This window comes from Rhea americana, unplaced genomic scaffold, assembly GCF_003343005.1.
Source record: "Rhea americana isolate MKP2758 unplaced genomic scaffold, rheAme1 scaffold_140, whole genome shotgun sequence".
Classification (NCBI taxonomy): domain Eukaryota; kingdom Metazoa; phylum Chordata; class Aves; order Rheiformes; family Rheidae; genus Rhea; species Rhea americana.
Window position 1 is genome coordinate 1,379,225 of NW_028185484.1, and position 17,796 is coordinate 1,397,020.

The window sequence follows — 17,796 nt, forward strand, 5'->3', positions numbered from 1 at the left end:
TGGGGYGAGAGGGTCCAGGTACCTTTGTCCTGCAAGGCTGGTGTTAGAGCAGACACAACTTGTCCTTCTCTTACACCACGAGAAAACCAGGATTCTGAGTGGTCCRTGGTAGTGATAATAAGAGGAAACCTGGGCTGCTTTGAAGTCTGTTGCTGCCGAGTTGGAAAGGCACGTGAAGTGACCTTGGCACATTGTTAACAGAGCTTTAGTCTGTGTTATTCTGGGTGATGCCTTCTTTACAAAGAGAGAACTCAAGAAAATGCACTAACTCTGGACAGAGTCAGTAGCAAGATAATTATACTTGAAAGTAAACATTGAAATAAATCATTTATTGGATTAGCAAAGCAGTGAGCTGTCGTCTGTCAGTCTCTCCCTTTCTCGGTCTAAGCTGAATTGCACACTGAATATCCTTATYTAATGCATGTCAGCTGGTTATTGATCATATTCATAGTTATACTTTGAAAGCAAAACCTACAAAACAAAAAAGATCCTTTTTCTGATGTTCTTTGTTTTTTTCTTTCTTTTCTCTTTTTCCCCCCTCTTTCGTGTCCGTGTGTGTGTGTGCAGTACTTTTAAGCCTTCTCTGTGCTAAGTGATTTTGCCGATTTTGTTCTCCTTTCAAAGTGCACCCACCGAGAATGCCGAAATGCTTTTGAGAGCTCTGATACTCCCTTCCCTTTAGCTAGCCGCTTCTGGCCTGGGCTTGGGAACCGTGTTGGAGGGTAGATCTGAAGATAATCGGAATGAGCAACTGCCTCGGAGATATTTGGATCTGAGGAGATGGTATAAAGAAACATTGTGTTTCCTTTAGCAGAGGCAAGAAGTATGGTTCAGTGTTGCAAAAACGAAAAGGAAAAAAAAAAAAAAAGAGAGAGAGAAAGAGAAAAGAGCTATTTAACATGAAGAGAAGCCCAGCACACATACTGCAGCGCAGATTGGTTGACACAAACAAATCAGTGCTAACCAGCAGTTACGACAAAATAATATGTGAAACACAGTAGGTCTTGCCCTATACTTAGCAGAGAAAATAGCTATGATTATTGTGTCGTATCTGTCAGAAAATATTGACTTTCTAATGGCAATGACTTTATACATGTACTGCAAAACTGGGCCTTAGAAAGATGGATATGATTATACTGAAAACTGGATCAACACACAAAACTGCCCTGAATCTTGTCCGGGAACAAAACGTGTACTAAAGCTAGGGAGAAAATCGTGCAACTAGCTTCCAGCAGATACTTGCTTGGAATTGTTAATCAGTTCCCCACGGCTAATCTGCCTCCTTTTGCGGTCAGCTGCACAGAGAGCATTCGAGCTTTATTGACGTGAGTGCTACTAAAAGCAAATGTTTTAATGTTGTACGCAGGAGCCTTTAAAATGAATTTTAAATTTATTCAGCCGGCATTTATTCCAGAAGCATTTGTGTGCTCATGCAGCCAGGAAACAAAAATGAGACTATAGGGTATACTCACAAAGGCTAATCTTAGCCTGCTGAGTTTAATCTCCCTGGGCTTCCTCTGTAGCCACTGGAGAGAGACAGGAGCCTAGTTTAGTTGTTCCAAGTTGCCCTTTTGAGGAACTTTACATTTTTCCTCTCTCCATTGATTACAGAGAGGACTTGAGCAAGTTTGTCCCRATACCTTGTGTGAAGCATTCTCTACGTGACTGTCCTGGTGGGGTGTAACAGAGATGGATTGTCAGTGCCTAGAGAAAAAGTAATTGGAAAGATAATGACTACATTAAAGTAGGGACTTAAAGTATTGCCTTTCATCTGAGAGTGTTTCATGTTGGAAGCAGTTCCTGCTCTCTGGGCCATGCATGGTATAACATACTTCAAAAAAGGGTAGCAAAATCCAGGCTCCAGTGAACACTCCAGATGAGCCCATGAGCTGCTAGTGGGTATTGAGGAAGCTGAAAAAGAAGCTAATTAAATGAATGCATTATTCACCGTGATTATTTCATTAGCTACCATTTCATACATGCATGCACCAATATATACCTGCTACAGGCATTTAGTCTATTAACAACCCTTTGCCCCCAACAAGAAGACATTAGAATATAAATGCATTCACATCTGTACTTACTGCTTACAGCTTTCTCCATAAATACCACCCAACAGCAGTTACAGTTGTGTGTTATAGTGGTCTTTTGACCATATTTTTGTGATTCAGTGTCATTCATGTTTTTTTCTGGTATAGTTTTCCATCAAATTTCTTGAATGACTCTACTTTCTTTTTGCTGCCTATCTCTGCCTCTCTCTGTCTCTCTGCTTATCTGTTCTTTGTGGCTTATAGGTCTGGGGATAGACCATCTTTTTTAATGGTCTTGCACTTAATGCCTCTCAAGACCCACTTTATCTTTGGTTCAGCCATTATTCTCACTGGATTTACACTATTCTTCCTCAAAGATATGTATCTATTGACACAGGAGCTAATTTTCTCTGTGTCTCAAGGCTGCAAGTTGCTGTGGGATGCCTTAGATACGAATCATTATTCTGGAAGGATGGAATGGCTTATGTCACTGTAACTGATTAAAAGACCAATCAATAGCCACTTAAAAGTAAGCTCAGATGACCACCAATAATCCTGTGTTGGTATTCATAGGGGTGTCCTTTTTTCAATTTAGACTGAACACAAMCATAAGAGTTAGGAAACAAATCTTCAGGTTTTCTAGTCTCTCTCCTAGACAGGGTAGGGCTGTAAAAGCCCTACATTTGGTACCTGCAAACATCATCTCTCACCAGCCACACTACTATTACCTAGGAATAACAGACCTGCTGTCCCTTGCCAATGATGTTAATGTCATCTTGATATTCGGCTCTTTGTGTAGGTTTGTAGGATATTTTGCTGACTCCTACGCATTTCCTAGACCAGGTCTGATGTGGAAGCCATGTATCTGTGCTTACTAGGCAGTGCATGCAAATTAATAAATTTGAGGAAGAAACATGGCCAGTATCAAGTTAATGTGGCCTCTGGGCTCCTGGGTGAGAGCTGGCTTGTTGGCTGGGTGAGTTCCTACACAGCAGTAGTCAGATGAGCATGCCCTTTACTGGGTCCCCCAGCCCACAGTGGCCTGTGATTGGTCTCATCGTGATAAAAAGAGAGAGAGACCTATGTGAGCAAGTCTCAGAGTTAATCCTGAGGATGTTATCAGCTCCAAAAGGAGATTCTCCACAAATCTAAGAAAAGAAACCACTTAGACATATTCAGCCCATTCACCTCCCTTCAGGACGACCTGACAAAACACTTRAGCTCATGCTTAACTTCAGGAACATAGCTCCATTTGCATGTGCTTTGTCACAGATTAAGTCACCAAAAAGTGGCCCATTTSCTGTTGTTGTCAGCTGCCACATAGGTGTTATCAGCAGCGTAAGGATTAGCAGGAGTATTCAAGGGCCAAGGGAGAAAATGTTGTCTATCCCTTGCATTGCTTTAGGAAACAACCTAAGCAGATGCAGACACAGTCCCCACAGCCCTACTTCTTGCCTTCTACTGTACAACCCTGCCACCTTTCTTTTTTTTTCTGAGTAAAAAGRCCAGAAGGGAAAAGAACAATTTCTCAAAACAAGCCAAAAGAAGGCAGTGGAGTTTGGAAGAGCAGAACTGGTTTCTCTTCCATGGGTGCTGGAGAGAGACAGCCTAAATCTGGCAAAACCTTCACCAACACAGTTCCACCCCCTCAAGCGGCACCAACACATCTCTGAATCACACATTTTCCCATTTCCTGCATCTGGAATGATACAGATGAGAGAGTTTTACTCCTTCCTGTCTTTCATTTCTCTTTTCAAACTGGGTATGGCTGGTTGGTTCCCCTTCTTCGTTCTTTCTTCCTTTCTTTCGTTCTCTCTTTCCTTTGGCTTCTCTTTCCCTTTCTTTTCTACGTTTGTGTTCATGAGCAAAGTGTTTTGTTTTGTTTCAGTCTTTTGATTTTAATTGCAGTCAGATGGCAGTGCCCCTTTACGGCATGACGCTCAAATGTTCCAAGTGTGGAGTAGTTTCTTCTGCAGAAGTTTCGGCCACAGCCACCAGTAACGCCATGTTAGTTCCTCTAATTTCAACTTCTTTTCTTTCTTTCTTTCTCACTTTCTTTTTTTAGTTTCCCTCTTTCATTCCCCTCCTTTGCCAACCCCTGTTTGTTTTCTCTCCCCATGCCCCTGCCCACGTCCCCMCATTCCCACCTCTCCCTGACCTCATTCTGTGGGCCATGAGTAGTGTAGGGTTGTGTAGAGCAAAAGTTGATGGGCTAGATCCTGCAGAGCACTTTAGAACATGTCTATGTTTAAGCATGTGAGCAGTCCTTGGAAGATAATGGGACTCTTCATTTGCTTAAATTTGGGTATACATTTAATGCCCTGATTCAGTTTGGTTCTTGAAGTTACAGAATACAAGATGTGGTTCCCATTGATTTTGATAGTAGAATATTAGGGCTTCAAACTCTAGTTTAGGTGAACACTTAAACATATATTTGAGTCTTTGATTCCGATTAAACTACAGAAGATTGAGCACARTTTTCATGAATTGGTGACTCACACCTATATGTTTTCTTCTTAGGCAAGGCTGGAGTTAGGTTTAATTCCTCATAGGGCTGTAATTCAGATTTGATAAGTGTTGACTGCCTCTTGCGGTCCTCTGAAAGCACTTACAGTGAGTTTTCAAAATCTTAAAGCATTTTATAGCTCTGAGTTTCAAAAGTCAAATGCTCTTAGATCTCTTCTTAGATGAAAGACTATGTATAGAATTACCAGTTTCTGGGTAATTCTATGTTTTACTTGAAATATCTAAAGTAATATTCAATATATAAAATGTGCAAAAGAAAAAGTCTCAAGAGCTAAACGTTTGAACATTTGCAGTGTGTAAAATTCCTACCTTTGATCAATCTAACCAGAAATGAACTGTTGAAAGCCAAAATTCAAAATGTAGAAATATAAAAGAAAATCAAAACACAAGGTTTATTTTTCATTTTTTTTTTAACTGGCCCATATCTAGAAGTTGTATTTAGGAAGAATGTCTGTTTTTGAAAAATGACCAATTATCATCAGAAAAAAAGAGAATATTCAGTCACCTTTATTAAGAGTCAAGATTTCCTATGAAATGCGAAAGCTAAACAAAATCTTGTTTATTTTTTACTGCTCAACTTTTTGTCTACCTTTTGCAATAGTGCCCAGCTGAGATGGTGAAATGGAATGGGTCAAGATCACATATCACAAGTCTAGCATTAGCAGGTCACTGCATTTTGGTTTTCYATGTCTGGAGAAGGACGTTTAAACCAGCAGAAGCCTTACTATTAACAAACCAGACTATTAAAAGCATTCATTTCATAGTAAATTCCTTTCAAAAGTAAGACAATGTCAAATCCTTCTCCTATATTATTTGACATTGGCTTGTCATAAATCATATACTCTGATTCATCTTCAAATCTGGAAAAAGGGGATTTGAAATACCAGTCTCCTGCTATTTTAATTTGGTTAATTTGATCAAGATTGGAGGACTCTTTTAAAAGCTTATGTGTTTCTTCCCCYCAGAAGATAGATACTTTAAATGATTAATGCCAGTGCTGGTTTTGTTGTGTATCCTGAAGTTTACTATGGTCTTGTCCTTGCAAAAAGACAGCTGAGTAATAGATAAATTAGTTCACCCTGCCCTGATCTGACCTTTGTCATCCACTTCATTCTGCAGTTGAACTCTTTATTTTTCTTCCTCCAGATCTGCTGTAAATAAATTGTCAGTAAGGCAAAACTGACTCTGCTACATGTCACTACTACCATTCCACTGGCATTGATCCCATACTTTGGGCCAGTTTTGCCATTTAGTTTTGAAGTCTTCCAGGGGCAATTAGATGCCATAAGGATTCCTGGCTCTTGTCTGACATGGAATTAGCCATAGTTTCTTAGTGGAGACCACATCAAGCGTGTTACTGTTTTGTTCCTGATGGAATTACTCAAACCCGCTCCAGCTCTSCTCCTGTAAGAGCCGTAGGTTTCAGAGGCTCATCTCTAGGATAGTATGGCATGAGAAGATACATACAACTTCTTTTTATCCCTTTTTTTGGGGGGGGGGCTTTTGAAAATCATAGCAGTTTTGAGCAGCACATTACAGTAATATCTCTGTGTCTAAGGGAGAAAGGTCCAGAGAAGGCGATGTATAACTGGGGGAAATCAAAGCAAACCACTGAGCAGGAAGAGACGTAGATGTATGACATGACAGAAAAGGTATATGCACTGGAAATTATRTCATTTCTTGACTAGGGAAGTAATAAAAAGGAAAGCTTTGGATCTCTGACCCATTAAATGTAAGCCAAGCTTGATAGCTGCGTGTTAAAGAAACCTCTCTCTCCCTGTGGTCTGCTTTGGAGTAGATCCCTGGCACATTTTGCCATTGAAAAGACCTCTTTTCCCTCATTTCTTTCCTTTTAGTTGCTGCATGTACRGTAGCCTTAGCCTGTGAAATGAAGCCTTATAATCCATTTGTCTTTGCCACCTGTGCAAAATTTTGATCTGAGACTGAAATAGCTAAAAAATATCTCAAGGACATGTCATTTTTTTGTATTTGCTGTGAAAGAGGCAGTCTACTGCAGAAACCAAGGACTGCTGATGGATGAATGGATGAATGGATGGATGGATGGATGGAAGAAAGGAAGGAAGGAAGGAAGGAAGAAGGGAAGGAATTCATATCAGGTAGTGCATTGTGAAGTTAGAAGCTCAAGTTCTGACCTTAGGGAAGAGACTATGTGTACTCCAAGACTAAGGCCCTGGCACAATTTACTCAACTTGAATCTGTCTTGGAGGCAACTCAGGCAAGGATCCATCAATGTCAGGGAGTCATTGCCCTACTTATGCATCGTCCACTTGCATCATCAGAGATTTTTGCATCAAATCCTCTATGTAAGGGATTTGCTGTTGTCAGAGGTGAATAAAGACTCCATGTAAGGGATTTGCTGTTATCTTGGTGAATAACCAAGTAGCCTGTCCATAGTTACTTCATTACCTGCCTGTCTAGCTCAGAGGTATTTGATTTCCCATTCTACTAGTCATATGGTTCAGATTCCAGCATCTGAGWGAAGAATTGCCTTTGAGAGAAAAAGAGTGATGTCTTGTTTTTCTGTGCTCCTCATACCTGGAAGCAGCATGCATAGCAATCCTTCTTTGCTAGTTATAGATTTCCTTTCCTGGCAATATGGAAGCAACATTAAAGGGGGTTTCATTAGAACTGTCCCTAAAATTTTGGCAACACTCGTATTCTTGGTTTTAGGAAGAACAGAAGAGAAGGAATAAAGAGCAAGAGAAGGAATAAAATAAATCCTTGTACAGTGTTTTTCCTGTAGCAGAAGTGCTGTGAAATAGGAGTAGCAAGGTAATTAGAATGGCTCTCCAGAATGGGAGCTACCCCGTCTGCGCAGCATCTGAGGAGCATCCCCTTTGCCTTGTGTGTTAAATCTCTCTGCCACTGCCCTTTCCACAGCCCTTCCCCAGGAGCTGCTTCCTGAGTTACAAAGATATTTTCCTTCTGCTCTTTCTTTAGCTTATTGTACTGGCTGTCCTGTCAGCCTTGAGTAATGAGAAGAATTGATTGCTTACCTCTTTGTAATGGTTCTTTACATCTTTGTTGACATGTATTGTGTGTCCTTCTCCTATTTGCACCTTGTCAGGGTCCTGGCCTCTTACTCTTTCTTCATGTAGATCTTTGTTTACAAAAACCTTTTTTCTCTTTCCATTATTATCCTCTAAGTTCCATCAGTTTATCCTGGTTCTTTTTGCAAAGATGAACTAGCCACCAGCTAGTTAAATAACAAAACCACAATTAGCCTTTGACATTCTGACCAAGTACCATGAACTCTTTGCTTCCAGAGCTGRGTCTCTTAAGTGCTCTTGTCCTGAGGTTAAGTTTTTATCCTCCTAGATAAAGCTTTAGGCAATGTTACCGTGTTTCCATGTTGTCACATGGCACTGCAACAATACGTGGTTGCGTTGTGATGTGGCATTGCCATATCCCAAGGTAATGCCATTTCTCGGTGAAGCAGCAGGAACGTGGGGTGGTGGGGAGGAGCAGCATGACATGACAACTGTACTGCTGAGTAACGTTATTATGCCATGGTCATCACACAGTAAAGCAGCGTCATGCTTCAACGGTGCAGTGTAATGATCTTCCCCTTATAACATTACTGTCATTCATAATGAGTGCTGTGATATATGGAACAAATAAGAGGAAAAATGCCTACTGCATCTGCTAGCTATAGGGGTAAGTCCTTTGCCTCAACCAATAGAAATCCTGGGTTCATTTATCACAGACAGTCCATAATGAAGAATTATTAAGTAATCACAATGTCATTGGATAACAAATCATCATTTCATGTTGYGTAGCACCATAACCCTATGATGTTCTTTAGGTCCTGAAAGTTATTCTGCAACTTTTTAAGGATGCAAAGCACCTCTGGAAAAAGGGACAGACTAAAAGGTGGCAGAAGTATGAGTTCGGCTATGAATTCAACTCACTGCAGGTGGAATTAAGGGCAATGTCACAGGAAATCCACTTATCTCCCGCTGAGTTTTCTTCTGAAATTTCAAGATTGATATGATTTTTTTTTAATTAAACTTTTTTTTTTCATTTTAATACTTCAAAAGCTAAGCTGAGCTGTGAAAGTGAAATTAGAGTAAGTTATAGTCCTATGACCCATTACCATYTGCCGCCTGAGAATAAAGATTATACATTAAATGTCAACCAACATTTCCATAACATTTGTAAGGGATGAATGCTGGTGAGTTTTCAGCACCTATAAGATGAATCACAAAGAGATCAGAAAGTCAGGCCATACTCATAGCTRGTGTAATCAGCATATCTCAGTTGGGAAAATTCTGATTTACACCACYCAAATATCTGGCATAATGCTATTTTCATCATCTGAGGTGGGAGTATGTAAGAAGAATACTGCAATTAAGGTTGCTTATTGTGGGATCTGCGGTGAAGTCAGCTAAGATATCTCGATTCAGAAGAAAGTTAAAACAGTTTGTCTGTATGGAGACAKGTAGACCATGGGGCTAGAAAGGACTCACTGACTCCAGGATAAGGACTACAGAAGCTCTGAAGGGATTCCAGTGTAGTTAGGAATAATTTTGTCTGCATTGTGGAGAGCAAATTAAGAGTTACTTGTTAAAGCAGTGTGTCTGCATAATTTGCTGGAGCAGATTTTGAAGTCAGACTTTGAATTCTAGCTTCTTGCTAGAATGAACCAACAGCAAATCCACATCTAAATCTTGGATCTAAATAAAAACGATTGCCAATTTGATGTTGCAGTTTTGGTTCAAAAATGGAGAAGTCAGTCCAAATTATAGATCATTAGTCTAGACGCTTACTTATAGGTCAAATCCATTCTCAGATGTGATTTTCAGATTTCATGTTGGTAGCTGTAATGCACACCTTGGTATTTGTTAAGATTATGCTGGTTGATTCCAGGAAGCAGTCGTYCAGCAGGAGCTGCTCTAGCAGCCTGTTTACTCTCTCTTTTTCCAGCGGGTGATTTTGCAGGTTGCTCTTGGAATGACTTCCTTTACCAAGCCTTATATGAGGCAGATTGTGTTTGCTGATCCTTGCGTGGAGGACACACCTAGAATGGCACACGGTGGAGGAAACCTCATCTTTCCATTTGGCTTTTCTGCCTCTGATTTTGTTTTCTCTGCACTTCCTCCTCAGACAGTGTTATTGATCTACCAYTGCAAATGATAGCAATGTGAGATTTCACTTATTTCAGTATGATGAGACAGATTTGAGGAGCTGGGGTAGAAGTGGAACAAAAAGATTTGTTTAGGCATTGGTTGAGGGTTGTCTTTGGCTGCTGCTCTTTTTTTTTTTTTTTTTTTTTTGTAAGCAGTGCTTTAAAATTATACTTCCTATTGGACATGGAAGACCTTTCATTGTATCATCCTATATGAAAATACCAGATATCTAGGTTATGTCATGGTCTTTACCTTACATGCAAACCTCATAATACTTGATTTAGTTGAAGAGAAGTAGATGTCATTTACCTGGTCCTTTAGGTAAGTTGCTTAAGTATACCACCGAGAAACACATCTGAGTCTGGCCTGCTTGTAGAAATATTTGCAGTAAAAATACCATTATGACTACACAAATAACCCATCGCTTCAGTATATGATCATTACAGCACAACCGATGCAGCAGTCCTTGAAAAATCTCTGAACTGAAGTCAGGGTGTTARATCCTGATGTCCATACCTGTTCTTTAATCCAGCTTTGTTCAGGTAAATCTCTCACTGAGCTCTGTGAGGGTGGTGCCTGGATAACCGGCAAGTAAACATTATTAAAAACTTGATCATATAGCATGTAATGGTAATCAAGTCATATGTGAGTACTGTAAAATGTGTGTCATGATATCCGTCCTCTAATTTATTGTGTTGCCTGTATRTGTTTGTTGGTATATAGATTGAGGTTTTCTATGCAGAAAATCTTGAAGCTCAGCTTGTTATTCAGTGTGGGCATGAGCCAACTCTTATTTGTTAGATATATCCCCACAAAGAAATTCCCCAGTATTCTTAGTGTGCCAGAGCACCCATATTTATAGGACAACTGATAGCTGACGTTAGGTCATCTTCCTGAAATGTCCATAGCATGAAGTTAAGATCGCTTGGGACCCTTTTAGTCAAAGAGCTGAATGACTGAATTGTCCATGGAAACAGAACTGCTTTCTCATTTCTAGAGCCATTATAAGTAGAAAAGACTTGGGGGTTCATGTGATGGAACTTGCATTGCAGAAGACTGTTATGTCCAGTTTTCTACATCGTGGTTTAAGAAGTGATTTCAACCCAGCATGTCCCCTCAAGAATAAATTTATTTACAGTGATATTACTAAATGTTAAAACAATTGCAAGTTTTCAAAACATTCAGCTAGGAACATCAGAGGAGAAAGCAGAAACTTTGAAATAATTTGAGTCAGGTATCAGCTGTCTTGATACTGACCGATGTGGTCTTACAGGGAGCATCTGCTGTAAAGGGACCCATTTTGCAACAGCGAGAGGAGATCAAGCTCCCCATCAGCTCCATGCTTATCCATTTTAGTTATTTGGAACCATGAAACGTGTTCTCACCTGATAGTGTCTTCTATGTGCTGTAGAAGTCCTAGTGTCCGTAACCTGAATACAGACAACCATCATGACAAACCAGCCTCTGCGGCAGCTGTTCCACTTCGCTTTGGCAACCTACAGTGACTGTATTTTGTCTCCCCTCCTTGGGAAACACCACAGTTGTGAAGTAAGGGCATAGAGTGGGAAGGACATGAAGGGGAAAGTGAGATATCTGCCTCCTTCCTCCCCACCTTGAGTTTTACCCATGATTGCACCACTGGTTAGTGGTCACTCYCTTAGAAATATATATTTGCTTTGGTAGCGTGAGTGTACAAAGCATWCTCCTGCTTCTCTGGGAGAGGGGCTCAGAAAACTCCTAGCACAAGCATACATTTGCTGAGGAGAGGTCTTCTGAAGCCCCATGGGTTCAGGAGGCTGAATTRGCATCCTACATGGAAATGGATGAGGCTAAAGTAGAGCTGAATGCTCTTTTTCTCTCCCTTAACAGGGCATCCCTTTGGAGCTCGTGCGTGGTCCTGCCTCTCCTGGCTCTGACTTGGATGTCTGCAGTCCTGGCAATCACAGATCGGCGGTCGGCACTCTTCCAGATCCTTTTCGCCGTCTTTGACTCACTGGAGGGCTTCGTCATCGTGATGGTCCATTGCATCCTAAGGCGGGAGGTGGGCACAATGACTTGTTCTTTTATGTATAACCAACATACTTGCTATAGTAAACATCTGAAAAACGTGCAGTCAGCCGGTTAGCTTCTCTAATCCTGTGAGCTGCGAGCTCTCACCTTCGCRTAGACAGTGACCACAGAAATGACTATGACATTATCAGCCAGGGAAGGAAAGAAGAAAGGGAGGGATGGATGAATGGATGGATAAGTCAATGATTGTCATTGGAATTTTGGGAACAATATTAATTCAGCTTGTCTTCTAGCTAACATATTATATTTTGCTTGTTTAACACAAAAATAAGCATTTCCAGAAGTGTTCCATCCCATTGAAAATGGAATATTAGCCAAAACAAGTTTGTTATTTGGTTYTGAGAGGGACAACTTGTACTGCAGAAGTTTACAGAATGGTTGTATGTTGGCACTGGTACATAGATATTAAGACTAGAAAGTAAAGCTAGCTGTAATTCAGCTAGGAAATTGAACAAATTCTCTTTGGCCTCCCTGTGGATATTTAARGCGGTAAATTATATCAGGGAAGAAAATGAAGAATGTTTTATGTTTCTTTTATTCTTTTCATCTTAATGAATGGATAAGCTATTAATAACAAAGACAGGAAGCTTTATTTTTTTTTTCCAATACTCATTTTGTCTTCCTACAGCTCCTTTAAATTAAGTAAAATGGATTAATTCCTTATGTCAGACCAATGAAATCAATGGAATTACACCACTGGCTTGGCTGAGACTCCCTTAACTAATTGCATTATGAATTTGGGKCTACATTTAACTCCTATTGTAGTCACTTAGATTTTTGCATTGATTTCAGCAAGTTTTGGATCAAGTATATAATAAAGTCAATATAGTATCATAATCACACATACTAGGACCCAATATAAAGATTTATGCAATAGCATGTATCGTAAAAATATTGCAAGCTGCAAAATAGAAGATATTTTCCTCCTTGACTGTATAAATCAAACTACTAGAAGTGACCAGCAGTGTGACCCAGGACACCTGCAAAACCTTTGAATTGCTCTGTTAGTGTGTAAGATAACTTCTGAACTGTTTGAAATGAGTACCAGTACATGCTACTGAAGTAGGAGTCATGTTATTTTAAGTTACCGAGGACTAGAAGATTTTCTCTTCAGCAGAACTTCATATGATTTTGTTTTACACAAGACTTCTTTCTGATTCTGTCTTTTGCAAATCCATTTGCTTCTGCAGGTCCAGGATGCTGTAAAGTGCCGAGTAGTGGATCGTCAAGAAGAGGGCAATGGAGACTCTGGGGGGTCATTTCAGAATGGACATGCTCAGCTAATGGTAGGGAAAGCTACCATCTAGTCTGCTATTAAGGGATCTGGGGCATTTTTAAACAGTAACATATAAATAATAGACTCAGTCTGTCCTACATTTTGCAGTGATCACTCATTTTTCCTTTAAAACTATGCTTGAACAAATGCGGTGCTTGGCTCTAGGTTCTCATTTATCCACAAATCCTATTTCTTTTCATTATTGCATTCAGGAACTCAAGCTTATGCACTGGCTTTTGCAAACATTTTTATGTTAAGCCTGGTCAGATCCTTTCTTTCCCAGAAAAAAAGAAAGATAAAATATACCTGCTTTCTCTCACTATCTATTTCCCAGACATTTTCGTCCCAACATGCTTCCTTGTCCTACATGGAGCTAGGAGGCCATAGTTTAATAATGATTTAATCACTGTGTGTTGGTTCATGGTCATTATTACAAAGATACTCTTTCAAAGAGACTTTATATCTCTGAAGCAGAGTTGTTAACTTTACATTGCTTCACTGGAAATATAGTTTAAGTAYAGTAAACTTCGTCCTGTTATGTAAGTCCTTTGCAAGCAGACTAGATACAAGCTATAGAGCACAGCTTTGAAACTGCTCCAATGTCACGATGGAGATGGTATAACAGCCATTTGAATTCTGARGTTGTGGCAGGGACGTCCAGACAAGATCTAGACAAGTTTCAAAGCAGACCAGTTAGGATTTTCCTTTGCCCTTTTGCACAGTGCTCTTTGCCTGGTTCAGAGATGTGGCAGGCTTTTTCATACTGATATATTCGTAGGGTTTAATGCCAGAAGACATTATTAATTCATCTACTTAGACTCCATCCACATTGCAACCCAGCGCATTTCTTCTAGTCATTCTTGTGCTGAGTAGCTTGTGCTAGGGTGAAAGTTCTCATTTCAGAAAGTAGAGCCTTTAAGTCAAGACATCGGGGAATATGCAGTTCTTCACATCTCGTAGGTGTGTGTTAAAAAAAGGTGCATTGTTTCTGATTCAAATGTGTAGGCTATTCATTTTCATACTTCASTTCTTTCTGTGCCTTTTTATATTTAATTAGAAAGCCTCTTGTCTGTCTAGCACCTTGCTCTTTCAATAACAAACACCATAATCATATCCAATATCAATCTTCCTTTCAGTAGCGTAACACAGATCTCTTTTATTCTCTCTCTGTAAGACATTTCCCCCCTCAGTTATGCCCTTCAATTTCTCAGCATCCCTTAAAAATACGAATACTACATTTGTTATTCTGTTGTCACCATCCTGAGCACAACATTCTGAAGTCTCAGATTTTATCCCTCTTTGTACAACTCTGAGTTTTCATTCATTATTTACCACTTCGAAAAACTTTGTCGACTACATGTTTTTAGCTATGAGATTACATTTACTTCTGGAAGTCTGTGGAAGTGTTGAAAAACAGGTTACAACCAGTTTCCTCCCATTCAAGCAAAAACAAACAAGCAAACAAAAACCAAACAAAAAACTACAAAAAATCAATCCAAACACAAATGATGGCTCCTCACTGACATTTTTGGAGAAATGCAATGTTATTTTATAGTGACTGTGTTGTACTCTGACCRAAGAAATCAAAGGCTTTACAGGAGCACATTTTTGTGTGTACCTTTTTCAATATTCTCAAAATCTTCTCAGTGAATAGAAAAAAAGTTTAGCTGGGTAAAACTGTTTTCCATCCATTCTTGTTGACTGGYATTAAGTATACACCTGTCCTTATTTATTTGTCAGTAGGACCAGTACAAACTGTTCCATTATTCTGCAACTTCTGTCGTGCAAGTGTTATTATATTTTGCTGTCTTATCCCACTTGCCTTTTTTAGCATACACCCAGTATTATTTCTCTTCTTTTATTTTCAAATTTCCTTGATATTCCAAAATTAACTAAGAATTTAGTAATAGCAAGGTTTATAGAATTCCTTAGCCAGCTCTCCTAAGACTCTTGGATCTCAGCCTGTTGMTTTTGAACAGTTTATCACAGAGGGATGGTTTTCAGCGTGCTCTCCATAGCTAGTATGACACTGGAATGTATTTCATCATGTTGATACAGTTATATTAAGTGCCTTCATTCCAAAATGATACCAGAAATGATCAGTGAACTCATCTACCTTTTTGTTAGCCTTTCTATCACTCCATGAAAACTCATGACCCATTGTGATTTRTTATATCCAGTTATTTGAAATGTTATCTGCTGAGAGCTTTAGGAAAAGCATTAGTTTATACTAGGAGGAGAGAGGGGTTTCATTTGGCTGCACAGATGAGTTGAAAAAGTTAGGCAGCATTTGTTCCTACAGGGACTTATTGTTTTCATATAATAGTTTCAGAAGCAGAGACATGTTTGCACTTTATATGACTTGGTAATTGATGGCACGAAAACTGAGTAGGTACAGAGGGCTTCCAGAGGCATCTTCAGATCTTTTTAGCTGATGGAGAATCCACTTTGATAAGGTATGGGGAGATAAGTCCAAGGCAGAACAGACCAGGATTTCTAGACCTGTGTTCTAGGAATGTGCATAAGCATATTCCGGAGAAGGATTTCAATCTGATAGCCTTGGAATGCTGAATCCATGGATGAGCAGATAAATCCAGCTGCAAAGTTGTGTTRCAGCTTTACCACTGCCTGAGATTCAAGAGCCATAGATGGGTGGGGGGAAGGTTTTCTGCCATGTTTCAAAGCCCAACACAAATTTCTGTGTTCCACTCTTTGCATRGATTGTTTCTGACTAGTGAGTTAAAGCATTTTTGCATTCCAGATGGCTTTCCTTTCCTTGTCAACTCCTTTTGACCACATCCTCTRTGTTCTCTGTCTTTCAGACCGATTTTGAGAAGGATGTGGATATGGCTTGTAGATCAGGTGAGCACATCACAGGTGAGAATCAACAAGTGACCTGGTTTGGGGATTGAACTAGGCCATTTTTTTTCATTTCTGTTTTATTCGTGTGTGCCTTATTGGCTTGCATGTACTTATGTGGGCTGCCCTTACTCTCAGCCTTGCCTTAAATAAAGCAACCCTCCTATTTTCTGCCCTATGCTTTGCTTATTATCTTTCCCCACAGCTTTCTTGGCTTTCAGCTAAGATGAAACCATGCCTCCAAGGTGTTATTTCTTATGTGTGGCCCATTTCACATGGTGGCAGAGAAAGGTATCCAGCAATAAGAGATCTGTTTCATCTCTTCCTTCTGAGATCCTTCTTTGCTTTAGTAGCCCCTTTCCAAGGCCAACCTCAGACAGCTCTGTGCTCAAGAGAGKTGTCTTGGAGAAGGTCTGGAATCTGGAGGACCTTCCCCCCATTCCAGAAAGGACAATTGTCCTCCTGACCCTATAGACACATCTGGTACAGTTGTAAACAGTCTGTACCTATGGAGATGGCTCAGGTCTCTCTTTGCCTGTACCTTTCTCCTGTATGTTGTATCACACACATCATTCATTTTGATCCTGAAGATCTGCATGGGCTTACAGTCCCTTTCTCCAAGAACTATGTTTTCTCCCATGTCCTTGGGGGTGTCTGTGCTGTCTAGAGTCCGCTTTGCTGCCTATTCATCTTTACAAGTTTCATCCTCTCCTGGTCCTGGCACACCTGACCACTTGGCTGACACTAATCTTATCCTTTGAAGACATCTAGGCTTTCATTTACCCTCCCAGACTTCTCTCCCAAGCAAGAGTAGTTCCAGCTTGCTTGGCACTTGCATATAATTCAATCTTGCAAACCAGGATCTTCCCTAACCAAGGATATATTTTGTGTGTAGTTAGTATGATGTGATTTTTTTTCTCTGTCTCTTCTTCTTCCTCTTTCTTCCCTCTTTCCTTGTTTTCTCTTTTTTCTATTTTTTTTCTCTCTTTCTCTTTCCTTCCTTCCCTTTGTCTCTCTTATTGTATGTATCTCTCTACCTCTCCCTTTCATTTATCGTTTTCTTCATCTAATCCATCATTTATTTATCTGTTCCTAATATATTTATCTGTAATTTATCTGTTTCTCCCTATCTAGGAATCACTTATTTATCTCTGTCCTTAGCCATCTGTCCTTCTATACCTGTTATTTATGTATTTCTATCTCTATCAACATTTATCTCTGTCACTGGGTTTCTATGTATTGTCCATCACTGTCACTATCATTTATCTATCTAATATCTATCTATATCTTATTTATCGTTTTCTGTCTTCTTCTGTGCCTCACTCTCTCTCTCYATGCCTATCACAATCACAATATATTTATCTCACTTATCCATGTGATATCTTATTTCATGGTCTCTTCCTGTCCATTTATCTCTTTTGAGGGTCTCTCCATTTTTTTTTCTCTCTACTTCTCTTTCTCACATTCTCTAATTGTATTTCTAGCTGTCTTCCTCTTCTCATTTGTCTTTCTCCTTCCTTTTTGACACTGAAGACCACAGTTTCAAAAAAATCATGTGTGAAAGACATGCAGATGAGACCAGGTCTGACTTGAATGCGTGCTCAGCAAACACGAATCCAGGCTGGTTATTGGGGGGGGGGGGGGGGGCAGGAGGGAACCAGCTACAGACAGCAGTCCAGTTTGTGGTAAGCACAAGCCCTGAAAACCAAGGCAGACATCAGACTCCTGCGATGCAGGAGCCCCTCTGGATCTGCTACTGAGTTTCTTACTCCCAAATCAAGCTTCCCTGAGGAAAGGAAGGAGCTGATTGATTTCACATGACTTCAGAGCAGAAGACCCTGGATCAGCACCTTGCTAACAACCTAGGGCTCACTTCCTTTGCCAG

General features: G+C 40.0%; 1 protein-coding gene across 2 annotated transcripts in view; it reads left to right on the forward strand.

Moving 5' to 3' along the window:
- The window catches only part of ADGRB1 (adhesion G protein-coupled receptor B1), a 201,995-nt gene that overhangs the window by 164,687 nt on the left and 19,512 nt on the right, over positions 1–17,796 (forward strand). For both annotated transcript variants that reach the window (XM_085298728.1, XM_085298729.1), the window contains exons 24-27: positions 3,939–4,037; positions 11,576–11,747; positions 12,967–13,062; positions 15,875–15,929. In XM_085298728.1, the coding sequence (XP_085154854.1) occupies positions 3,939–4,037; positions 11,576–11,747; positions 12,967–13,062; positions 15,875–15,929 (422 nt within the window). The remainder of the gene's footprint in view (positions 1–3,938; positions 4,038–11,575; positions 11,748–12,966; positions 13,063–15,874; positions 15,930–17,796) is intronic.